The sequence below is a fragment of the Lolium perenne genome, chromosome 3, assembly GCF_019359855.2.
Source record: "Lolium perenne isolate Kyuss_39 chromosome 3, Kyuss_2.0, whole genome shotgun sequence".
Classification (NCBI taxonomy): Eukaryota; Viridiplantae; Streptophyta; class Magnoliopsida; order Poales; family Poaceae; genus Lolium; species Lolium perenne.
The window spans coordinates 40,633,821-40,659,970 of NC_067246.2; the positions used below are offsets into that span (position 1 = coordinate 40,633,821).

Sequence of the window (26,150 nt, forward strand, 5' to 3'; positions counted from 1 at the left end):
TCCGGCAACCCCGCAATTGGCAAACGAATACAAGATGCATTCCCCTAGGCCCATAAATGGTGAAGTGTCATGTAGTCGACGTTCACATGACACCACTAGAAGAATAACACCACAACTTAAATATCACACCATTGAATATTACTCAACCATAATTCACTACTAACATTTAGACTTCACCCATGTCCTCAAGAACTAAACGAACTACTCACGAGACATCATACGGAACATGATCAGAGGTGATATGATGATGAATAACAATCTGAACATAAACTTGGTTCAATGGTTTCACTCAATAGCATCAACAACAAGTAGGAATCGATACCGGGAGAGTTTCCCCTATCAAACAATCAAGATCAAACCCAAATTGCTACGGCGGTGGCGGTGTCCAGCGGTGATGACGGCGGTGATGATGGTGTAGATGATGATGATGGTGATGGCGATGATGTCCAGCTCGATGACGGTGTCGATGGCGTCGATTTCCCCCTCCCGGAGGGAATTTCCCCGGCGGATTCCTGCCCGCCGGAGAGCTCTTTTCTCTCTGGTGTTCTCCGCCCCGCAGAGGCGGCTGTAACTCTTCGCGAGGTACCCTCTGTGGCTTAGGTCTTCGGGACGCAGGGTTTGGCGAAGAAAAGGAGGCGAAAGGGTCGTGGGCCCCCAGGACCATAGGCCGGCGCGGCCAGGGGCCTGGGCCGCGCCGCCCTAGGGTGTGGGCCCACCCTGGCTCCTCCTGGCTCCTCCTTCGGCTTCCTTCGTCATCTTGAAAAATAGGATTTTTGGTATAATTTCCTTCCGAGTTGATCTTCCGAAATATTGCGTTCGACGGTGCTTTTTCCAACAGAATCACGGCTCCGGTGTTCGATCCTCCAATAATGATGAAACATGCAAAATAGATGAAATAACATAAGTATTGTGTCCCAATATGAAATATATCAATGAATAACAGCAAATTATGATATAAAATAGTGATGCAAATTGGACGTATCAGGGAGCAGGTGACTTCATGCATGATCCCACTTCGTTGATCACCATTGTCGCTTTAATTTTGGCCAGGGTGAAAATTTTATTTAGAAATGTCATTAGCTGGTTTCTATTGTGGAGGGTTACCTGTGGTCAGGCATATGGAATCTGTAGTATCGCGGTAGATGGCAATGATACAGCTGTTTTGTACAGAGCAAATCACATAGCCTGAGAAATGGCTATAACTGAAGGAAGGATTATTTTGATCAAGGTAACAGGATCAAACAGGAAACTGCAGTTGTACCAAGATTAATTAGGTAACAAGATCAAACAGGAATAGCATAATTGTGTAAGCCCACAGTACAAACTTGTGGGCGACAGTAAATTGGAAATGACATCGTAGCTAGGATTCATATCTGGGAGAAAAAACAAGGACATGAGAATCTGCAAAATAGTTACATGTTTGCGTGTGTGGCTCTTACTTCTGGACCGTGTCCAATGGCATTCCTAGAATATGCATTTCTGGGCAATTAGTAGAAGCAGTGTAGCATTCCAACAGTCCATCTATCTTATTTTCTAGCATTTACCAATATCTTTTTATTTTAGGTATTTCATATATGGACAGATAAGCAAGACTAAATATTATGTAAATATAATGCATTTAACTCTCCCATGGCTGAACTCTATGTGTGGCCTACTGACCTGCGATGGTTCAGACATGTAATGGATCCACTGTGGCTGCATTATCAAGCTAATATGTCATATGTTTACAACAGAATTTTTTTACCATGGTATTCTATCAGTTTTGTTGGTCTGAAGAATACAAAAGTTTTCTTATAATTATTGTTCCTTTCCCAGTTTTTGTTTGGAGGAAGTTTCTGTCAGTTGTTTTTTGGTCTGAAGAGTACATGTAAACATAAAAGGTTGGTTGCACTTACTGTTCCTTTTAGAGATATGGTATTTCCTTGGTGTTATGTGTTTAATTCGCGCTATTGCCTGACTTAGAGCATCTATAATGTTATAGTTCCCAGACAGCCTACTATTCTATGTGGCAAAAAAATATATACCAATTTATCATGTGTGTTTTATTATTTTGAATAAGGTCAAATCTGTGTACCTATACCAAGTGATTTTGCATTTGTTCTAGATGTACATGATGCAGGACCTTCTATTCTCTACCATTTTTTATATTATCCATGTTGTTTCTTCTCTGGTTCAGGCACATAATGTTACTTCCATGTATTGTTAAGAGTCCTGATGCTGAACATTTTATCCAAAGTTCACTGTCAGTGCGTCCAAATTTTACATTTCAGAGTACTTCGCAGCCTAAGAAACTGGGAAATCGTCCACGGGGGAGCTGGCCAGCGTGAAGCTACCATAGGCTTTTTTCCAGGCCATCAATGTCTAATCCATTGCGATTATTTCTGGTCAAAGCCAGAGTTCCAGTGCGGTGATCAATTGGAGTAGCTACTCACATGATTGAAGCAAAACAATTTTGAGAATGGTGTGTAGCATATGATTCATAAATTATGTGTTCTGAGATTTTAGTTTCTTTTGATAGGTGTAGATGGTCATTAATTTACCAACTCGGTGCAGTTTTTAGGGTAATCTCTTAAGAGAGATTCACATCTGACAAAGAGCCTATAGCATAGTTGTGTCTACTGGATGGATGAAAAACTTTTGTTTGAAATAAGTTAGAAATAGAATTGGGTTACGCTGAAAGATACCGTGAGATGTCCCATCTAGATTCCTGGGGCTTGTTTCCGCCAAGGACTAGCAATGCAGACTTTTCCATGCGCTTGGATATTCATGTTATAGGTTCCACGATTCCTTATTGAAAATTTTATTCACAAGACATGTTCTCATGTAGCCTAAGCGAATTGGTGCGCTATTGTGGTGGCATCCCGCCCTAAACCAGATTGTGGGCTTTCAAATTGACATACAAGAATGAAGCCATTTGGCCTTCCTCCAGAGACAAAAGGTCAAGACCTTTGATGTGTCACCGGGACTCTTGCAGAGATGTGCTAGAGAAATGCTATAGTTAGCTACACCGGAGTCAAGAAATCCCAGGGCAGCTTCTTGCAGGCCCCGTTGCCTCCACGGCTATCACCAATGATGGTGTAGATGGCCAAATAATGTAGTCTCTAGCGCTAGAGATCTGTCACCTCCGGTGCTTGGCTACCTGGAAGGTCAGCCACAATATGAAATTGTGTATCTCACATGAGAACAAGATTTTGACCATAAAATTAATTATTATGGAGTCATGGAGATCTTTTACGAGACAATAATACATCTAAACGGAGAGGTTGTTGAGTTGATAGTTATGATGACTCAGAACACATGTATGGGACTTACCGCAAAAGGGTACTTACCACAGAAGAGTAACAAGAAGACCTAGATCTTCGAACCACGCAGATGCACAACAATGTTGTCTTTTTATTGCGTTTGATATTATCATGTTGTAGTACATTATGATATCCCTGATTTATTTTGAATTTTCATAGTGAGTTGTGAATTATATATGTGCATTGAGAAATGAAATTTGAAGACCCGTAGCAACGCACGGGCATTTGTACTAGTTACCATAAAATCACCAGTTTCATGTTCCCTTTTATTTTTTCGGTTTTGCTGGAAATTAGACGCTTGGTTTTGCTGGGCCAATCGGATGGCCGAGGAGACACAGGCGGCGCAGGAGGAGGCGTTGTTGTCGCCACGGCCGAGTGCCACGGCATAGATGGCAGCGTCTGGAAGGGTGCCTGACTTGCCCGCCGCAAATAGGGAGGGGGTGGTGGAGGCCAAATATGGGAGGGAGCTAGCTAGATTTTGCATGTTTGCTCGGTAGGTGTTGTTCGCCGTGTAGTTGCCGCTGGCGTTGTCGCAGAGTGGCAGCGGCTGAGCGGCGGTGAGGGGCATGTGGAAGAGGATGAAGAGGATGCGGCTGATGGCGAGCTTGCAGGAGGCCATGGAGACGCCGAGAGGAGGTGGAGATCACCTAGCGTATCTAAACTGAAGACTCGAGGAGTTAACTCGAGGATTGACTTGAACTGTCAAAGGAGGAACTGAGGCCAACCAAGTCCAAGAGGCTGCTTTCCATCATTGCTTCTGTCACCGGTAAGTGATTAAGAGAAGAGCTTTCAGCACCTAGCAACATTCACTGTTCTCCGATATCTACGGGACTGACATGTTCAACAAAATTTCCAACACCAACAAAAGAAAACTAGCACGCATGCACAATATTATTGGGTTTGGTTGATCTGGCACAATATTATTGCGACTAAAGATAATATGCAACGAAGGGGTTGGCAGGGGGTTTTAAATGTACATTTTGTGATGAATTTGAAACAATACATCACTTATTCTTTACCCGTTCAACAGCAAAATATATGTGGAGTGTTGTGAGCAAAACCTTTGGGGCAAATATTTCAGTTGGATGGCGACTCTTTCTAGGAAAAAAAAACAAATGTACATGTGGTTGGGGTGGCAGCTTTGTGCTGGGCTTTATGTAAGTTGTGGAATAGAGCCTCTTTTGAATTTAAGCTAACTGATAAGAACTCCGTCTGAAATTATTTGTTGCGAGCTCGTTCATGAGATATTGGGATGGTTTGCAGGTTGGAATTGATGAAGATGACATCTTAGCAGGTGCTGAAGCTCTCCAGGAAATGGCGCTTGCTCTCCAACCTCCTCCTCCTCCTTCTTCTTCTTCTTCTTCTTCTTCTTCTTCGAGAGAGAGAGGAGTGCTACGTATTGAAGATGTTCCAAACTCGGTGGAGGCTGTGCTAAGAGAATTAACAGAAGAGGGTGCTCATACGTTACTGATGAAGAACTTGCTTGTATGTTGCTGACGAAGAAGCCCTAGATATGTTTGCTCTCTTTGCTCGCTCTAAAAGCAATATAAACGATGTTTGTGGCTGTTGGATATGTAACTGGATAGTGGATTTGTAGGTTGTATGGAATTATGAATAGCCTGCTTGGTGCTTTATAGGCTGCCATCAGCATGGGGTATGACGAATGTGCATGTCGAAACATAACAGGACTTGGCACCAAATGGAAGTATGGCCGGGCAGTCCGTTCCTACCTTCGTGCGTAATTTGGTTGCCGGCAAGTTAGCTCAGCAGCATGATTAATGGAACGAGGCAGGTTCCATCTCAAAAAAAAAGAAAAAAACAAATAGGACACATTTCTCATGTCAAATGGAAGTGATGTGTCTACGTATGTGATGTATATTCACTATTTCAGTAACTGAGAGCAATGCCATCAACATATAGGTTGTAGGTAAGCAGACGGGGGTAGTACGTGCAAAATCAGAAGCACTTTGCACACGCATCATGTTATCTGCATCTGCTAGTTAAACCAGCTAGCCATCCTTTGTCAGCATATCTAACGACTTTTCTTCGTCTACCACCTGTACAATTACCAGCGTGTCCCCTGTACAGATTACCAGCTAAGACCTGAATATCTTGTTTTTCACTGTAGTATAAATGTTCCTCCCATGTTTGTTTGTAAAGTTGTGTCCTCCTAGTAGTATGCAACAGCGACTGGATGTCTAGTCGAACCGCATGCGCCTCTTCTTCGTGGGCGTGTCGTGCACCTGCGTCTTCTCACCGTACATCCGCACCTGCAGGTTCTCAAAAGCTTCCGACACCGCTTCGACCTACAACCGAGATTTGGGTGGTTTTAACGAAATGAAACTGGTGTGTGATGTAACTGATTGTAGCTGCATGTATGTTTTCTTCACTCACCAGCTCTGGCTTTTTAGCATACACTCTGACGATTCTGTCTTGGTTGCAGGCAGGCAGCAAGTGGCTGACCCGATCCTCGTTTATCGTGAACTTCTCCTCGCACCCGGAATCCTGGTGTGACAACAGTTCTACTTAGACCAGGTGAAAATCATGCATATCTTCATTGTCAAGGAATAATCACCATAATTATACAAGATGGAAAGGGAATTGTAGTTACCTTGAAGAACTTGACGCTGCGGAATGGTCATTATGCATGCCAAAAGGAAGCAACTAGTTAAAACTTGGAAGATTATGCATGCCTAAATCAATAACAGAGTCTAACGAGTGGTCAAGCATCAAAACCTTTCAAGGGGGTTGTCCCTCCCACGCGTCAAATCAATCTTAACATTGCTGACCGCGACGTCTTCTTCCTTCAGCAGCACCTTAGATGATTTCTGAACAGAGGAGAGATTGAAAACAGTGAGCTTGTATAATTTCAGAGACGTTAGGTCATAGCACCCAACTCAAATGACTGAAGTAGACTTGAACCTGGGAACAAACTATGTCTTGTGCAGTTATATCCTTGAAATGCTCCAGTTTATCTTTTGGAACAGAATATTGATTGCAGAACTGCAAATCAAAACAATTTAACTGAATCAACAAGTACAATACCACAACATAACTGTGATGATGCACATCATGTAAGTTCGGTACAGAACAATATTAAACATGCCTAGGAGTCTGAAAAGTAAGTAAAAAAAAATTGATCTAGTTCAATATTGGCAAATTATTCTATCAATAAAATATTCCTGGAAGAATATTAGCAATAACAGGGTGCAGATGCTGTCTCTGCAATGTTATCCAGCGTTGCACAGGAATGTACCTAAAAGCTTTCCACAGAGGAACCAACTCACTTCAAAACCTATAGCAGTCAACATTATCCAGCGCTACACAGACATCTGCCCAAAAGCTTTCCATGAAACCTTTCGGTTTGACAGGCACCAACTCACTTCAAAAGCTACACCATCAATGTGTCTGCCAACTCCACGTAGAAAGACCAGCAAAATAAGCAACCAACAAAACGTTGACTAAACGAACACACAGAAACTATTAATTGTTGCTTGCAACACTTAATAGAATTTCATTTTACCTGTCAATTGTCATATGGAGTTAACGAATGAGCAACATTCTAATATACTCCCTCTGTTCCACAATTCTTGTCGTGGTTTTAGTTCAAACAAGAATTGTGGAACGGAGGGAGTAGCATGTGCATTACTATAAGATTAACAGTTTTAGCACAAAAACTTGTGAGAAGCCTGAAAGAGAAGACTAGAAAAAATAATAGAATAAATTTGCAACGGAAAGGACTGCTACCTTGTAGAGCTGTCTTCTGCGAATACGCTGAATGATTTCTTTTGCTTTCTTCAGTTCATCGTTTGGAGCAGTCTCAATGCTTTTAACAATTGTGTCATCTAACTGGAAACGGTAGAGTTCTAGAGTTAAGAGGGATAGATTAACAGAAGAGGCATTAACATAGCCAAAAAAAAAAAACATTAATCTAGCACCAAACCTTCCAAAATTCCTCTGGGTCTTCTGCATGCAAGGCTATTCCCAAATAATCATTAGCTTCAAGAAGTGCATCCACAAGCATCAGTTCAACAGCCTAAAGATTGAAGACTGTTAGAAGCACACCCATCATTTATGAGAAGAAAATGTAGATAATGGGAATCCTATTTTGGGGGTAAAACAGCAAACAGTATAATTGGTGATGCAACGGAAAGGACATGTAAAAATGAGAAAGCAACATAAAAGAGTGATGCGATTTAAGGAAATCAAAAAATGAGATCACGGTAGAAAAATATTTTATTTATAGCTAAATCAACATGAGAACTTGAAAAGCTTCATCAAACAAACTTCACGCCAAAAAATGGCAACCCCACTTCAACGATCTTCGACCAACAATTAACACTGTTTATGGGAAAGTCCTCGGGTTGCTGTAGCACAATTGTTTAGACTTAGTTGTGGCTTTTCTCTTCATTGGTCTATATGATTTAACCATGATATCGTTTTCATGTAATGAGAGAACAATGTGTTGGAGTTGGAGAACAGAAGGATTACAAAGAAGAATATGTACCTTTACTTTGGCATGGGTATAGACAGTCCGATGCAGATCAGCACGTGTGGTAAACAATTTATGGACGCTCAGATCTATAATTCCAAGTGGAGTCACATATTAGATACTTTTGAAAAAAAACGATATCAATGTTTAAACTTAAATAGATGAATATTGTCATATAGTACACCTACAATCTTTGGCAGGGTAGCATATTTCATCACCCATCACTCGCATGCCTTGTAAAAGCCTGCAAAAAATGGTGATAAGCCGCAAGAAATGATAATAAGTGTGGTAATAATGGAAGTTTAAAAGACTTCACATGAATTTTCCAGAAAAAAGGACAAGACACATTTAACTAGCTTGAGTTCAGTAGCAAATCACAATATGCACAACTTCATAACACAATTATTCTGAAAGTTCAACAAACAATTATTTAGCCATGTCTGACATAAGATATTAAAAATACAAGGGGCATTTGATCTAAAAGTCCTAATATCAGCTAGCTAATGTTGGAAAACTCATTTCTTTTATGTACAGAAAAAAAAATGCAAAGACAGTCATTATATTAAGGGGAAATATAGGTCTGTGAGACTATAGGGAATAAGTAGTTCTGTAGCTGTTACCGTTACTAGTCCTTATTTTATTATCAGAGATCAAAGTCTAGCTAAAGATATACAAATTGACAAGTATTGTTCAAGTGCCCATGATCAAACTCACAAGTAGCATTTCTTGTCAATAAATAAACGTTGCCAATTGTTTTTCTGACATAATCTGTCATCGCCATAATCATGTATTCTACACAAAATTATCTGGGGGATGCCAGTGTGTCACAGCAGTGCAGACCTTGGAATTCTCATGTTCCTATTCTTAACAAGGTCAAAGAGGCAATTGGGCAAAAGAAGGTTAGCACATTTGATGGCAAAGTATACCTCCAGTGCTGGAAATTGCTCCCCAGGCCACATGCTCTGCTATCGCGGTCAATGTAGTCGAACCTGCACAGTTATTCTAGCTTATATCATAAACAGATGGTTGTAGAGACAGTGATCAGCCTATACATGAATGCAGAAGTACAATGTAAGAAGGCCCTTACTTGTCAACATCTATACCATTGCGACCATTAGCAACAATGTCGTAAAGAAAACGCTTCTCCTTCGCACCCTGCGATGAAACAATCTTCATTTCATCCAACTGAAGAAACCTACTCCGTATTTTCAGTCGAACAGATAATTAAGTGACAGGAGAGAACAAGATACATACCTCCGTTGTGGAGAACTTAGAGCTTGCAATTATCATTTCCTGCAGAACATTTTTTAGAAGGTTAGAGTTTGGTACAGCAAAGCACATCATGCTGTTCTATACACGATAGGGTATCCTAGACAAATGGGCCTCATCTCCGACTGCTGTAGGTTTTTCATTTTATTTCCTATAATAGTATTTCCTAGAGATGGCAGATTGCACATTGAACAAATCTATATAAGACTTAGAAGTCATAATACTTAAAAAATGCAATGAAAGTTGGTTTGCGCTCACATAAGCGCTGAAAGTAAAGCTTACCTTGACAATTTTCAGATAATCAGGTTCAATATCTATTGCATGTTTATCAACAATATTGTCCAGCAGCAGTGCAGACATATGTTCATGGGACCTGAATGAACAAATCAAAAAGTTTTAATTAACATCAACCAAAATCTCAAGATATCTAACAGATTAGCAGGCATGTGGAAATTCAGAAATGTGGGTTTAATCAATGATCATGCTATGTTATGCCAGACACATGACAGCGAATGCCTCATAACAAGGGATCAAAAGCTGTCAACAGGCAAAACCTTGACAACTAAAGCACATGTATAGTAACTGAAAATTTAGAACATAATAATTATCAACAGCATATATGAAAACAGAATCACCATTTTGATGTTGATCCTGGATCAACACGAGGAAGAAACTCATGCTCAAACAAATGACTGAAGGGGCCATGTCCAATGTCATGCAGGAGACCTGAACCGAATAATTGCAAAGATCATTAATACGAGAACTTAGTGGAGCCAAAGTTAAGAACACCAACCTGCTAGTTTCACAGTTTGCACATCTACACGGTCAATGCCAAGCTCTTTTCCCTGTTGATTGAAAAATGCATAAGCACAGAAATTGTCACTTGGCAGTATATATCAGCAAGTATGTGTTTAATGGTACAAACCTGGTTCATTTGAAGATTTTGCATAGCTTCCCCAGATAGCTGATAAACACCTAGCGAATGTTCAAAGCGCGTGTGGACAGCACCTGGATACACCAGATACGTAAGACCTGAAAAGCATAGAGCATGTTACACAAACATCAATATAAATCAATACAGTATAGTGTAAATCCCATCAGAATTTGATTTACCATAAGAGAAGATCACGGATATGTTCGTTTTAGAAACAAAATTTAAGAACACCCAAATGTCCATCCCAATCATATACAGTGAACACTGGTGCACAAAGAAGTAAATAGTTGACTGAAAAAAAATTAAGTAGCAATGCACTCTAATTGTTCACTGGACAAATTATAAACACAATCATGAAATTGTTGCAATCATAGCTTTCATTGTCATGGGTGAGCATAACATTAGCTATAGGCATGAAACCTGTAGGCTAAAAAATTAGTATGCACACTATATGACTAACAGCCGATTTGACCATATGCACACTATAGCCGCAGCTAAGGAAACAGTTATCTGAGATGAAACTACATTGATGAGCCCTTAAATTTCTTAACTAGCACATAACGAATATAAGATGTGGGACTCCATTTGGAGTTCTGCCACTCCAGCAACGTAGAATGCAAAGGTTCCAGGATGGGTTCTCAAGTGTAGGAAGCAAACTCACCAAGCTGTTTCAGATCCCGTAACCTCTGGAATTCCTCTGTATCCACAAATTCACAGGCCAACTGCATATCAGAAGAAGCAATTGTTATTAAAGAAAAATTAATAGTTCAAGTAACTGAACTTATCTAAATCTTCAATAGTTCAGAGTTCAGTACACAAAAATTTAGAAATAATTAGAGATGATCAGATTCAGATGACTAGACACACATCCAAATAACCTATTGCAAACAATAACAGCCATATACTGGAGCTGGGTCAATAAGAGGGTTTTTGTTTTCAGAACAGAAGCAGCAGGTGCAGTGTTCTACTTGTAACAGATGCAGAGCATTTAAACTAAAAATGGAAGCCAGGTATCCAACAGAAAGTACACGAAGGCAGTATGAAATACTGTTAAATGTTACTAAAACTGATCCAATGCTACTGACATCATGTACAAATGCTCTTTAGTCTTTACAGAGTACTCAAATTCAGGAAGCTTAAATATGAGCCAGTCAAGATAAATTCATCATCCACATTAGAATGGACGTTACAGAATGCCATAAGCACCTGGTGCACCACACGGGAGTAAATGCAGTGTAGTACAGTAGAATACTGAAACACCCCAGCCAAAAATGGCGATGAAGTGAAATGCCTAAAGTGTTTTATTACTCCCAACAATACCCTTTACCATCTGTGCTGATCCTCCCTGTAGCTTGTACTAGTATAATCCATGTTTAATTAACAAGTAGTACAGGCTAGTACTTGGAAGCCCCATGTTAACCCAAACACTAATAAACAAACAAGCCAACCAAGGCTTATTATTACCCCCATAATACCTGTCCCTCTCAAAGTTGACCTGACGCATAACATTCTCCAGTCGAATTTTAAAACGCTACAGCACATGTGTGCCTAAATACACATTTGATACGCCACAACTACGCAGACATACTCAAATTTGAAGAAGAAAAATGGCCCACGCACAGCTAGTAGTACTAGCTACTAATAGATTCATAGCGAATAAAATGCAAGACCATGGTAGTATTTTTTTTGCTTGTTTGGTCGACCACAACAAACGAACCAGCGTATCGAGGGTGAGCAAAACAGCGCTGATATCGGATGAAATCGCAATATATCAAACAAACATATGCAGATTGCATAACAAATCGCATACTGCACGATTTCTGATCGACTGCTAGCAAAATATATAACAGTTAATATGAAGTGCTGGGTCAACAAGCTGAGGCTTTTTTTTTCAGAAAAGAAGCAGCAGGTTAATGTTCTACCAGGTAACACATGCAGAGCACTGAAACTCAACATGGAAACCAATTGGCCAACAGCAAGAAGACGTAGGCAGTATGAAATCCTGTTAAATGCTACTGAAAATCGATCCAATGCTAGCGCCATCATGTACAAATGCTCTTCAGTCTTAACTGAGTACTTCAAACCCAGGAAACTGAATTCCTCAACTAGTATGCAGAAAGTAAAAGGGATCGAGCATAGCTTAAATATAAACCAGTTGGGACTAACTCATCATCTACATTACTACTAGAATGGACGTTACAAATTGCCATAAGCGCCTGCTGCACTGCACCACAACAGGAGTAAATGCAGTGGGTGTAGCACAGTGAAGTATCCACCAAGCCAAAAATAGGCATGAAGTGAAATGCCTTAAAGTGTTCTACTCCCACAATACACCCTTTGTTAGCTGGGCATATCCTCCCTGCAGCATCTTAAATTAGTACTACTTGGAAGCCGCATGACATGTTACGGCCCAAACACGTTAGGACTAAACAAGCCAATCAAGCCTCTTATATTAACTAGTACCCCCATAATACATGTCTCTCTCAGAGTTGACCTGCCTGACGCGTAACATTCTCCGGCGGAAAGCAACTCTGATGGAATTTAAAAACGTAACGGCACATGCGTAGCTAAATAAGCAGTTGCTACGCCACGACAAGGGGAACATACTCAAATCTGAAGAAGAAAAATGGCCCATGCACAGCTAGTAATAAATTCAGAGGAACCAAACTGCTTGTTTCGTCGACCGCAACAAACGAAGCAAACCTATCGAGGGTGAAGGTGGCCAGCTGCTGTTACGAAATCGCAGCGTGTAAACTACGGCAGGATCAAACAAACAGATGAGAGTATTCTCACGGAAACGCATAGTGCGCGATTTCTGGAACCGAGCGCTGGTAAAAATAAATTGGGGAGGGGCGGAGGAGCGCTCCAATGCCCAATCCCGAAACGCCAATCAGCCGAAACCGACGGGTTGCTCGCCCGAGCAGAAACCCCAATCAAGCAATCCCACCAGCCGCCGCAACAAAACAAGAGCAACAACCGCCATGGTAGCGACGCGAAGGGAAGCGGGGGGAGGATAAGGGTCGGAGGCGGGTGGGAGGCGGGGAATCACTCACTGGGTCGAGCGAGATGTTGCCGTGGAGGTTGTCGAAGACCTGCTTGGTGGAGAAGCGGTCGTACTCGCCGTACGGGCGCCTGGCCGCCGTAGTCGGCAGCACGGCCACCGCGGGCTCATCCCCGTCCGCGGCGGCGGCGGCGGCGGCGGCGGCGCAGTACTCGCCCATCTCCCCCGCCTTCCTCTCCGGGTAACTCGCGCAACAAGCCCGCAACGAAACTTCTAGAAGGTTCGAGGCGTGCGTGCGTGCGTTGCGGGCGGCGGCGGAGACAGGTGGGTGGGTCTCGCTGGCGTCGTGGGGTGGGGTTGTGGGGATGGGCGACGGGGAAGAGGGGAAGAGGGGCTTGGATTAAATAGCCAGAGATTGGGAAGGAGCAGAAACTGCAAAGGAAGGGGAGATTTAACCCGTTAATAATCTGGGGTTACGATCGTTTTTGTTTAAGTTTAGTTTAATGATCCGTTGGCGCGGGGCGTAATTTTCACATGTTTCTCTCGCTCTACGGTTATTTTTTCCTTTTCCACGGTACTACCCTTTGCTTCTTGGCTTCTTCTATTGCGTCTACAATCGCTGGATGGCACGTGGGGCCAGCGCGTGTCCGGTCCCACATGTCGGCGAGCGGTGGGGAGTGAGGAGACGTGACGCGGTAGCAACTACCAACTAGCAAGGGAAGGCACAGGACGGTACAGGGAAGGGAAGGGCACGACTAGGACCAAAGAATATTCTATTCTCATTTCTTACTCCTTGTTCTAGGTTATGTTTGGTTCCTTCCAATTTCCAAACATGGTTGAGCTTGCCTTACTACTACTGTTGCTGGTTTTAAAGGCATATGCCGTTTACCTATTTTTTTTGGCGTGCATATGCCGTCTACCTGGAACATGAATGCAGCACACGCTTGATCTTTTGCACATGTTTGTAATGGTATGCCACCCCTTCCCCAACATGATGTGAACTGGTACTAGCAAAAGCACATGCAACCTTACGCGTTGAGAAGAATCAAGCAAAGTTCTTAGGCATTTTTTTTAAATTAAATTAAACAAAACGACTTTCTGATGACGCGGTGACAGTGTTCACACCCCCTTCCAACGTGGCTGGCGTTTAGGCCCATATTGTAATACGGTCTGGTGCTGCAAAGCTCGACTGAGATTTCACAAGAGTCTCACTCGTAGCATTATTTTTAGCTTTTAGTGTAAAACTTTAACAAAAATTTACACTGGGGAACATGAATTATAGTAACGTGATATTTAGGTGGAATCACAATTGACACCATAGTGATGCGTGGCAGCCATGGTTCACCGAAAGAGGTCCTTTGCTCGGTGCTGAGTGTTGGTTGGCAACTTGGCATACAAGACCACGGGCAAACCCTAGATTGACATCTTTTCTTTCGGATGCTTTTTTCACCAAATATTTCGGCTATGTTTCGATGTAATTTGGCGTCCATTATACGGATATTTCCTTCGGCCCTAAATACATCGCATATTTAGGTAAAATGTAGAGCAAAATCTATCTAGATTCATCAATCGTATGATACACAATTACCTCGAGTAAGTTTTAGAATCCTAAAATTTACTCTATTTGCATTCATATATCACAACAGAAATTAGTGAACACGGTCACAACTTTAAGTGTCCAAAATTCATGTGATGCCGCCCATGTTAGATACACTCGCTGATTCATGTCAGCTACGATTTTTTTTATTGTTGATTAGAGAAGAGAAGTATTTTTAGAATCTTATAAGGTTCTTTATTAGCGTTCAAACATCACGGTAGAAATTAGCGTGCAATTCACAATGTTACTGTCCTAAATTCATGTAAACGGCACCCATGTTATATACACTCGCTGGCATTTCCTAGGGCAACATGGTATGTCAAATGATCCTACTTTTATGGGGAAAGTTTTTTGCTCTCTTAGCAAGTATCATTCTCATGTACTCCCTCCATTCTGATTTATGTACATACTAGAAGAAATCAGACAAATTAATTAGTACAATATTTAGTTGCGATTGTGGGCTTTAAGACCATGTGCATGGCACAAAATGCGAATGGGATCTGGAACCAAGGCTGGTGCCAATGGGGGCGGGAGTGGAGGCGGTATCGCCCGGCTTGGGGCGGGAGTGGGGCGGGACACGAGCGCGGGGCACTGGGGCTGGCGCCGGGCGGTACCGCCCGCTGCCGCCCGGCTACCGCCCGCGTTGGGGGCGATAGCGAGGCGAGAGAGGGGCGATAACGGTGCTAGTGGGGGCGGTAGGGAGGCGGTAGGGAGGAGAGAGAAGTGAGAGCTGGCACTATAGTCCCGTGCATTGGTACCGTGGGGTGAGAGTGGGGTGAGAGTGAGGCAAAAAGCTGACGTGACTGGTGAGAGTAGGGTGGTGCATTGGCACCAGCCTTAGAGTAATTTGTTGGGTTTATGCCTAGATTTTGGTGTCAAGCGTGTGGCATGGTGCTTTTAGTTTCAGATAATGTGTTGGGGATTGTCTCGATACAGAGAGTTTGTTTGTGATGAATATAGGATACACAAAGAGTAGTGGTATACAGCAGAAGACAAAATGTTTTTAATTCCATACACGGCAGGTCACATGCAGGTTTGTGCATGTTTACGCCGTTGATTTTCTGTTTCAGTATTTGTGTGACACATTTTCCGCAAAGTATTCATTGCGTTTGAGTTTGTATGGACAGATTGAAAACACAGTGTGCACGAGACAATCGTCCTAGCAGAAGTAGCAAAGCAGATTTCTCTTTCTTGCAACGGTCATTTCCAAGATACTTTTTGTAACCATTTTTTTCTTTCAAATTGTACACTGTACCACTTTCAAATTACAAAATCTGAATTGTCTTCTAGTGGCAGTAGTCCGGGGAGGGAGCACGCAAACCCCTGTGCATGACCCCGGTCAGAAGAAGCACAAACGGTGAGGTGTTGCTAGCAGCTTTTCATGGCGGTCACTGCCACTGGGAACACGATTCGTGTCCCTTCCAGCTCCTATTTGCACAATCCCCCCATCCGCTCCCCTATTCTGCACTTGTCTTCTTTTTTTTTTTAGAGAAAAAGGGCATAGCCCCGGCTCCAATATATTGAAATCAGACACAAAACACAAACATGATTCGGTACGAAACTCCACGCCACACACCCACCATATCTTACAAAACACACACAAACCCCAGGAGTTTTTAAGACACCAAGAACAGATGAAAACTGGCCAACCTACAGGGAAGCAACTACCAGTTATTACAAAACCAGCATTGAGCCACCGGCTAGACAACTCCAGACTCAAGGGTGATTTAGGGCCTGGAAACAAGCGATGTCACCCATCAGGATTAGATCATTCGCCTCCAGCCTTCTCCTCAAATCCTCAGCTCTGATCAGCAACGGGCCAAACCCTCCTGTGTCGTTCAAATCACATACCTCCAAAGTTGACCTAGCTTTCTTCTGAGGAGTTAACCAGGCTCCGGCCACAACAGCAGCGGTGGCAGCCGAGCTGAATCCTCCAACTTGTTCAACAGCTTCATCAGCGCTCCTCTTCCTTCTTCCTTCAATAGGATTCTCCATTGAGCACAGCTGTAGACCAAGGTTTTCCACAACCCCCTGCATGCCAAACCATTGAGAACGTTTGAAGACAAAATCATTTCTGGTAATCCAGATTGTTCTCAATACAGCAGCAAAGATCATATTAATGTTGATATATTTCTTTTTGTCTACCCAGAGAGAAGAAATGTCATGCATATTTGAAATTTTAAGATTAAGACCCAAAGCCATAACAATCTCTCTCCAGAGTTTTGATGCCACCACACAATCAAAGAAGAGATGTTGACAGGACTCCTCCTCATTACAAAACACACAGGTTAAATCATCAACATTTTGTCTTTTAACCAAATTGTCTTTACTGAGCAACTTGTTATGAAAAAGTAACCAGAGAAAGAAGTGAATTTATTGAGGCACTTTAAGTTTCCAAACATAGTGAATATCAACAGGTTTAATCCCTCCAAAATTAATAACAACATAAATAGATTTCACACTGTATATACCATTAGCTTCCCACATCCAAAGAAGACTATCTTTTGCATCAGTAAAGGAAATGGTTTGAGCAACTTGTCTTCTTTTCCATCTCGCCTAATCTCAGAGAAACAAAGAGAAGCGGCACGACGGAGCTGGGGAGCATCCTCAAGTGGGCGATGCTCGCCCAGAAGAACATCGGCCTCCAGTTCGACCGCCTCCTGCAGCTCCGGCACCGGCTGCAGCAGCAGCCGAAACCCAGCGAGGTCAGCCTCGCGGCCCGGCTCCGGGAGCTCGCGCTTGACCTCGATGATCTCTGCAGCCCAGCTGACATAGGCATCCCAAATGGGCCTGCCGAAGATAGTACCCGGGGTTTACTGAAGGCCCACTACCCGAAGAATAAGAAGATTCGGAGGCCCAAGATATTATTAAGGAAAGTTAGAGTTGTAATAGGAAGCGTTATTTGTAATCTTGCGGGATGAGTTAGAAACCATCCCGGACTCTATAACTTGTACAACACGAATCCCTCGGCTCCGCCTCCTATATAAAGGAGGAGTCGAGGGACGAGGAAGGCATCGAATCATTGTTTACAAACCCTAGTTTTCATAATCGTCGAGTACTTTTCGGCTGAAACCTTCGAGATCTACTTGCCCTCTACTTCCAACTAAACCCTAGCCTACAATCCATAGGCATTGACAAGTTAATACCTTGTCAATTGGCGCCATCTGTGGGAACTAGAGGCGTAAGGATCTGATCTCGATGGCACGTTCAAAATCTTCGACATCATCAACCGCAAGCAACGCAATGGATCGAGGTAAACAGATCGCTGCTGGTCCTGTCGATTTTGTTCCTCACCCACCCTCCCGTTTGGATGCATATGCGTATCTGGCGGAGCCTATGGAGATGACGTTCGGAAGGTTTCGCTTTCGCGTCGAGAAGGAAGGATCGTATCGTGTCGAAATTCCGATTTCGTCGGGATCGTCGGCGGTCGATTCCGATTTTTCAAGCTATACATCGTCAACAGAATCAGGAGGAGAAGAAACTTCATCGACACGCTACGTCAGCACAAGGGCAAGAGAGAAACTCGCCAAGATCTTCAGCGACATGTCGTTTGAGTCATCTGCGGACTCATATATAAGCGATGGCTCAAGCAGTGTCGACAGTTACGACTTCATCGACAAATCTATTACAGTGGGCAAGGTCTTCATCAATCTCAACGATGGTGTCACCAAACCCAACATAGATCTGAATACAAAATATCATCAGATTTATGCCATTGAAGAGCCAAATAATGATCAAGAGGAAACATCTGAGGCTTTCGACGATCTGGGAAATCCATACGTCGATCCCTCCGATCTGCGACGAGGCCTGGGCAATAAGTACGTCGGGCCACAGCCACGACACAGAGTTCAACTCCCGCAAGCAGCGTGGGATAGAGCCGCGAGAGCTATGGACGGCTCAGAACCAATGGCCACCACAGCCACGCCAGAGGAATTGCAAGCATATCAATATAGGCTCGCACGAGCTGCAAGAGAATTGGAAAAACAGACAGCTGGGTTAAACAGGAGAAAGGAGGCAGCTTCTGCATCCAGCAGGAGAAGGGCAGATCTAAGTCGAGAATCTAGAACTTCGGGTGATAGCCACAGGGAGGCTCGGAACAGAGCAAGATCAAGGTTGCAACATATACCCGAAGCAGAAAGAGAGCACTTGGTCCAAAACCTCGACATGTCCTTTATGTCGATAGATACAAGAGGAAACATCATCCCTAAGACACCAGAGGCTGGGTATATGGCGACACATGCTTTTATCCTCGCATCTAAACCACCTCCAGGCGATCCAAGGAAAACACTATACAATATGGAGATAGCAGGAGTTGGAGCTATGGGGACAGCGTTTGTATCAACGCCTCCCGAAGGAGCGGCAAGGCAAAATAGTCCACGACCTGCAGCAGCAACAGCGGCAGCCCCTGAAGGACCAAGTGGAGCAAGAGACACGGCAGCACAAGCAAGGGTCGATAGAGCACGGCAAAGCAGAAGGGAACATCGGCAATCCCCGGAGCTTAACGACGAGGATATGTGTGGCTTGCCGTACTTCACGAGGAGAGTCCGAAAAACTCGAGTCCCTTCAGGATTCAAGTTACCTGACAACTTCAAGAAATTCGACGGCCTTCAAGATCCAGAGGATTGGCTAGTTGATTATCTCGAGACAGTGAAGCTTACAGGAGGAACCAGGGCAACAGCTATGCAAAGCATCCAGGTGCATTTAAGTGGAGCCGCACGATCTTGGATAAAGAAACTTCCTCCAGGATCTATCGACAGCTGGGAAAGCTTCGAGGACGTATTCGTCAAGAACTTCAGGTCCACGTGCAAAAAACCTGCGTCGTTAGAGGAGTTGAGAGCATGTCGACAAAAGCCAGACGAGCCAATGAGAAAATACATCCAAAGGTGGAACATCATCAAAAACTCGGCAGAAAATATATCTGACGAGAGAGCGATAGATGCGTTTGTCGCATGAATCAGGCGTGGAGATTTTGTCGAGGACTTGGGAAGGACCAACCCAAAGACAGTATCCGCGTTAATGGAAATAGCAAACAGATGGGCAGATGGAGAAGATGTTGTCCACAACAAACGGCACAGGTCGCCAGAGGAGGACCGTGGTCGAAATTATCAACCGAGGCGACGATTTCCTCGGCAGTACCCGAACTATGACGCTCCAGGACAAATTTCGGCAGGTTTTCGGGCAAACACAGGAGGAAATAACAGAGATGATCATCAGAGAAACAATGAGTAGCGAGGCGATAATAGAGACGATTCTCGAAACAACAGGCAAAATAGCGGTCCTAGGTTCCCGAGGCCTTTCGTGTCTCCTGAAGAGATGATGAATGGGCCGTGTCAGATGCATTTTTTCCTCGACAGCAACGGAAAAAGACAGTCAGGACATCTGCAGAAAGATTGTCGCAATTTCCAGGCAATGCTAAGGTGGGCAGAGCACGCTAACGCTCGGGCAGCACAGAGAAATCCTCGAGAACCCAGGAGTGAGATTTACTTACCACCTCCCCCCACGATTACAGACGACAATCGACATCAGCTCAGAATAGCGGCAGCACCTCCACCACCACCTTATGTTGATCCTAACTCCAATGGAGCGGTGTCGATGATTCAGAAGGGAAGGCCATCCAATAGAGCTCAGAAAGTAATCTCACGACAGGTGTTTATGGCAGAAAAAATGCCTCCACCAACAGTCGAGTATCTTAATTGGTCAGGGCAAGATATTGGCTTCACCATAGCAGATCATCCGCAGCAAGTTCCTCGACCAGGGCAGTCAGCACTTATTTTACCAGCAGTTATTGCGGGATTTGATGTCTCTCGAGTGTTCATAGACAGCGGCAGCAGCTTAAACCTTATGTATGCAGATACATTGAGGAAGATGAACATATCCCTAGCGAACTTGAAGCCAACAGACACAAGGTTCCACGGTATCACACCGGAGAAACCAAGTTATCCATTGGGGAAGATCAATCTCGACGTTCAGTTTGGAACCCGAGAGAATTATAGAATCGAGAGGCTGGAATTTGAAGTCGTGGATTTTCCGTCGCAATACCACGCTCTGTTGGGACGACCAGCATATGCTAGATTTATGGCGGTGCCACATTATACATACCTGTTGTGGAGGTTGCCTGGACCAAAGGGACCAATCACAGTCAAAGGAAGCTTCGCCTTAGCCGATAAGTGCGATAAGGATTTTCACCGGATATCAGAAACTTTCGGGATGCAAGCTGAGTATCTGGCGTCAAGGAGTATGACTGACTACGACGTGCTGCCAGACGTTGGAAGACCAAACAAAGAATCAACTTTCAACACCGAGAAAAATTCTAAAGAGGTGCAGATTCACCCGACAGACCCGAAAAAGACGACGTCCATCGCAAACGACATGGACCTCGCATAGGAAAGCGCGCTCATCGAGTTCCTCCGTGAGAACTGGAAAATCTTCGCATGGTGTCCAGCCGACATGCCAGGAGTACCCAGGGAACTTGCCGAGCACCACCTAAACTTGGATCCATTAGCGAGACCAATCAAACAACCCTTGCGGCGTTTTGAACCAAACCGCAAGGCCATCTTTATCGAGAATCGATCGATCATGAGAAGCTGGTTTTATCAAAGAGATATTTACAGAAGCCACATGGGTAGCAAACCCTGTGTTGGTGCCGAAGAAAAACACTAAGGTCCTTCGCATGTGCGTCGACTTTACGTGTCTCAATAAACATTGTCCAAAGGATCACTTTCCCCTCCCAAGGATCGATCAAATTATCGACTCCACGGCTGGATGTGAACGTCTTTCCTTCCTGGACGCATATTCTGGTTACAACCAGATCAGATTGAAAGAAGAAGATGAAGTAAAGACAGCGTTCATAACACCTTATGGCGTGTTTTGCTACAGAACAATGCCCTTTGGTCTAAAAAAACGCGGGAGCAACATATCAGAGGATGATGCAGAAGTGTTTGGCGACACAGATTGGGAAAAATGTGCAAGTATACATCGACGATGTCGTCATAACGTCAAAAAAGGGGGCAACGCTAATCGAGGATCTCAAGGAAACCTTTGACAACCTCGACAAATTCTGCCTCAAGCTGAACCCGACGAAGTGTTCTTTTGGCGTTCCAGCAGGAGAACTTCTGGGGTTTCTAGTTTCAGCAAGAGGGATCGAAGCAAATCCCGATAAAATACAAGCTATCATAACAATGAGGAAGCCAACGAAGTTGAAAGAAATGCAGCAGCTAACTGGGCGAGTCGCAGCTTTGAGCAGATTCGTCGCCAGGCTGGGAGAAAAAGCGTTACCATTTTACGCTCTGATAAAGCAAGGAGATAAATTCCAGTGGAACGAAGAGGCCGATAGAGCTTTCGAGGATTTGAAGCGCACAATCTCGACACCACCAATTTTGGTGGCGCCGAAGGAAAAGGAACCTCTCCTGCTGTATATTGCAGCCACGCCCCAAGTGATTAGCACGGTGCTAGTTGTCGAAAGAGAAGAAGAAGGAAAACTCCATGGAGTGCAAAGACCAGTATATTTCATCAGTGAAGTTTTATCACCTTCCAAACAGCGGTACCCGCAGTACCAGAAACTACCATATGGAGTAATTGCAACGGCAAGAAAGTTGCGCCACTATTTTTCGGCACACCCGATAATAGTAGTCAATGAAGTACCTCTCTCAAATATACTGAACAATCCAGAAGCTACAGGGCGTGTCTCCCTTTGGGGAATAGAACTTTCTCCTCGGGACATCACGTATGAAAAAAGAAAGGCAATCAAGTCGCAAGTTCTGTCAGATTTCATTGCAGAGTGGATGGAGCTACAAAACACGGGACCCCCAGACTTGTCGAGAACCTGGACCATGAATTTCGATGGGTCCAAGAGAGTAGAAGGAGCTGGCGCAGGAGTAGTACTTATATCACCTGAAGGCGACAAGTTGAAATACGTCCTTCGGATGACGTTCCCTAACGCATCCAACAATGAAGCAGAATATGAAGCCCTCATACACGGGATGAAGATGGCGAAAGCCTGCGGTGCAACTCGACTAAAAATCTTCGGTGACTCACAATTGGTGGCTCAGCAAGTTATGAACCAATGTGACGCGGTCAATGATAGCATGATGGCATACAAGGAGGTGTACAATGAGCTCGAGAAGCTGTTTGATGGATGCGAGGTAAATCACATCAGTAGATTGAGTAATGATGAAGCCGACGTTCTCGCAAACATCGGGCCGCAGTGCCTCTCAATCCCGCCAGGAGTATTTTGGGAAGAAATAGCGGAGAGATCCACGAAGCCAAAAAAGGTGCAGAAAAAAGCAAAAGAAGAGAAAACTTCGGCGACCCTCAACGAAACCACGGAGGATGAAGAGGACCACGAGCTTGTGATGATGGTACAAATTCCGTGGATGCAAGCATATATATCATACATCCTCAGGAAAGAAATACCCGACGATCCAGTTGAGACAAGGCGAGTTATTCGACGATCCAAAGCTTTCACAGTGATCAAAGGGGAATTATACAAGCGAAGTATTTCAGGCGTCCTGCAAAGGTGTGTCACACCCGAAGAAGGAAGAGTAATTCTGAAGGATGTACACGAAGGGATATGTGGCCACCACGCAAGTAGTCGAGCTATTGCAGCCAAAGTTTTTCGGGCAGGATTCTATTGGTTGACAGCAATTGAGGATGCCAAGGAAATAGTAAGAACTTGCGACGCGTGTCAAAGATTCGCCGCCAAACCTCACTCTCCAGCGGCGGAATTAACACCAATACCATTGTCGTGGCCCTTTGCCCAATGGGGACTTGATATGGTGGGCAAGTTGCACAAAGCTTCGCCAGGAGGATATGAGTACTTGCTGGTTGCTGTCGACAAATTCACCAAGTGGATAGAAGCAAAGCCGATAAATTCACCAGATGCAGCATCAGCAATAAAATTCGTGAAGGGCATCGTTTTTCGATTTGGAGTACCTCATAGCATCGTCACAGACAATGGCAGCAACTTTACATCAAAGGAGTTCAAGGCGTACTGTGCAGAGGTAGGCATCAAATTGCACTTCGCGTCAGTTGCACATCCTCAAACCAATGGTCAAGTCGAGAAAACCAATGGCATCATTTGCAATGGCATTAAGAAACGCCTATTAGGACCACTGGAAAAAGCTCGATATACCTGGCCAGAAGAACTACCAAGTGTGTTATGGAGCATCCGAACAACACCAAATACAGCGACACAGGAGACCCCGTTTTTCCTTGTCCATGGAGCAGAGGCGATCGCCAATAGAAATAGAGCACGACTCCCCCAGAGTCACAGAGTATAATGAAGAAGCTTCCAGGAAAGCATTGGAAGACGACGTCGACGCACTCGACGAAGCTCGAGACGAAGTATTATCAAGGGTAACCAAATATCAGCAGGACCTGAAAAATTACCACAGTCGACGTTTGAGACCAAGATCTTTTCAAGTCAGAGACTTAGTTTTGCGACTCAATCAAGAGCGCACTGAAAAACTCGAGTCGCCATGGCTTGGCCCCTACGTCATAACGGAAGTAATTGAAGGAGGAGCGTACAGGATAAAAGACAAGAAGACAGGGGTTCCCGAGAAAAACCCCTGGAACGTGGCACAGCTCAGGCGGTTCTACGCTTAGAGTCAAAATATAGTCCTTCTCTGTAAAAATACAATGTACTGAAATGCCCGCGAGTTTTCAGACGCACTCTTTTCCTTTTCGGGGCACCGAGTGGGGCCGGAAAGGTTTTTAATGAGGCGGGCTCGCGGTGCTGCAATATAATAAAGATAGTGGAGATATATTTCTTATTTTTCGACACGCTCGGGGGCTCAACGCCTTCAAATCTCAAAATACGTACAATATAGACAAATTCGACTTACCAAAATATTTCGCCTTGGTACACTAAATACCTCGCCAAATATTGGAAGCTAACAAAATTATAAATATAGTGTACACGTCAAAAATCTGATTGCCTTGGTTCAAGAACCTCGCAAACAAAAATATAGAACTTCGACACCACAACACTCGGGGGCTTCCAACCCATCAATGAAAAAACAGAGATATCTTATTATGACAGGAGGGAAAACCTTCGAGATAGTAAAACAGTATAAACTCCAGCTAAAAGCTCGGAGGCTCAGTGATCAAAAATAGAAAAAATACAGCTTTACAATATAGATTGTGTTTACAAATACACAAAGATATATCAATGATAGAAATACAGCAAAGAAGAGGGAAAAGTTTTCAAGGGAAACCTAGCACATGATCTATGGTTATCCGCTCAGTAGAAGGACAGGTACTATGCTCAGCATAGCTTCCCTTCACGAAGAACTCAGAATCCATCCGAAGAAGTTCATCCATCATATCTTCGGCAACAGGAGTGACCAAATCGTCAATCTTGCCCATATTTCTCTTTTTCTTTGCCATCTTCGCCAAGCAAGTAGGAACAATTTGATCTATGGGCAATTTTGGATGACAAATTTTTATCATCATCATGGCAAATCTTGCGCCAGCAGAAAGTTGAGCCCGCACAAAGCCATGGATTCGAGGAGCATCTCGAAATTTTTCCATTAAAGCTGGAAGGGTCTCTGGCATTTTGTTCCGAGGGAACATGATTCCATAAACTAAGAATAAAGTCTTCGTACAAAAATCAAGGAAGTCGCGGACCTGAGCCGCGCGATCTTGAAATCTGACGATTTGGCGGGTGCGCTCAGGAGTAACCCAAAAGTTAGACCCATGTTGCGCAGCCGATCTCGACAAAGCAGTGGTTCGAGCTTCAACACGTTGGTCTTCGGCAGCAGCATCCAGAAACGAGCCTGACACATCAAACAAAAAATCAAGGAACGAATAGCGAAGAACAATATCCAATACGGTTACGAACGGGAAACATACCTGTCATGTCCAAACTGGCATCAGTCATTAGCTGAAGCATATAATTCTCGCGAGAAGAAGTTTCAGCAGCTTCAAAGAATAAAGCATCCTTCGCAGCGATGGCTTCTTTTGCCTGTTGAAGCGCAATTTTCTCTCTCTCGGACGCTTGTCGAGATTTTTCCATCATCGCAAGAGTTTGTTTCTTCATGGATTGAAGTTGTTGTCGAAGTTCTTGCAAATCCTCCGACAAATGTTTGCTTGAAGAACCTTCGAGGGGGTTGTCATCGATTAGCATTTTCCTCGAGAAGGAAGAAGCAGGCGAAGCATCGGCAGAGCAAGGATTGGTCGAATAGTTATCAAATATTAACTGGAAAAGAAAGCGCCAGGATCAATGATAGTGCCAGAGGGAATTTCATTAATTTCTAGAAAAATTTACATAGACATTACAAAAGAAGTTTCTCCAAAAGGACTACCAGGATAATTGTCGCCACAGCTAAATTGGCGACAGGGGCAAAAGAGACAGAGAAAGCAAAAAACAAAGAGGCATGCAACTAGACCTCCAGCCTTGATGAGCTAGGAGTCGAAGCTGGTTTGATCCCGAGATAGGCCAGGATTTTCTTCGTGTTGGGCTTGGCTGCCTTAATCAACGACCTCCATCTTGATTGCTCTATCTGATCGGTGTCGCCAACCTTCATCCAGTCAACAGTTTGTTGACTGTCAGCGAC

General features: G+C 43.8%; 1 protein-coding gene and 1 long non-coding RNA gene across 2 annotated transcripts; one reads left to right on the plus strand and one right to left on the minus strand.

Annotated features, from left to right (window-relative positions):
- The first annotated feature begins 990 nt into the window (after positions 1–990).
- LOC127340694 (uncharacterized) lies at positions 991–2,681 on the plus strand. The gene is made up of 2 exons (XR_007874735.2): positions 991–1,880; positions 2,271–2,681. It is a non-coding gene; the product is annotated as an uncharacterized lncRNA (long non-coding RNA).
- A 2,478-nt stretch (positions 2,682–5,159) lies between these two features.
- Positions 5,160–13,374, minus strand: LOC127340692 (uncharacterized). The gene is made up of 18 exons (XM_051366445.2): positions 13,051–13,374; positions 10,659–10,719; positions 9,989–10,095; positions 9,857–9,908; positions 9,699–9,789; positions 9,346–9,436; positions 9,049–9,087; positions 8,882–8,949; positions 8,721–8,783; positions 7,983–8,038; positions 7,810–7,883; positions 7,246–7,338; positions 7,050–7,151; positions 6,225–6,305; positions 6,039–6,130; positions 5,914–5,929; positions 5,697–5,807; positions 5,160–5,608 (listed from the first exon to the last, which is right to left on the minus strand). Exons 1-18 carry the CDS (start codon positions 13,216–13,218, stop codon positions 5,501–5,503), a joined length of 1,473 nt encoding a protein of 490 aa, XP_051222405.1. The 5' UTR covers positions 13,219–13,374; the 3' UTR covers positions 5,160–5,500.
- Positions 13,375–26,150: the final 12,776 nt, after the last annotated feature.

What these genes read in the sequence shown, in the direction of transcription:
- LOC127340692 (XM_051366445.2), bottom strand. Translation starts at nt 13,218, where the DNA reads ATGGGCGAGTACTGCGCCGCCGCCGCCGCCGCCGCCGCCGCGGACGGG. An exon ending in CCAGGATCAACATCAAAATG is followed by an intron (nt 9,437 to 9,698) that starts GTGATTCTGTTT and finishes TTGTTCATTCAG; the next exon opens with GTCCCATGAACATATGTCTG. An exon ending in ATTATCTGAAAATTGTCAAG is followed by an intron (nt 9,088 to 9,345) that starts GTAAGCTTTACT and finishes AATGTTCTGCAG; the next exon opens with GAAATGATAATTGCAAGCTC.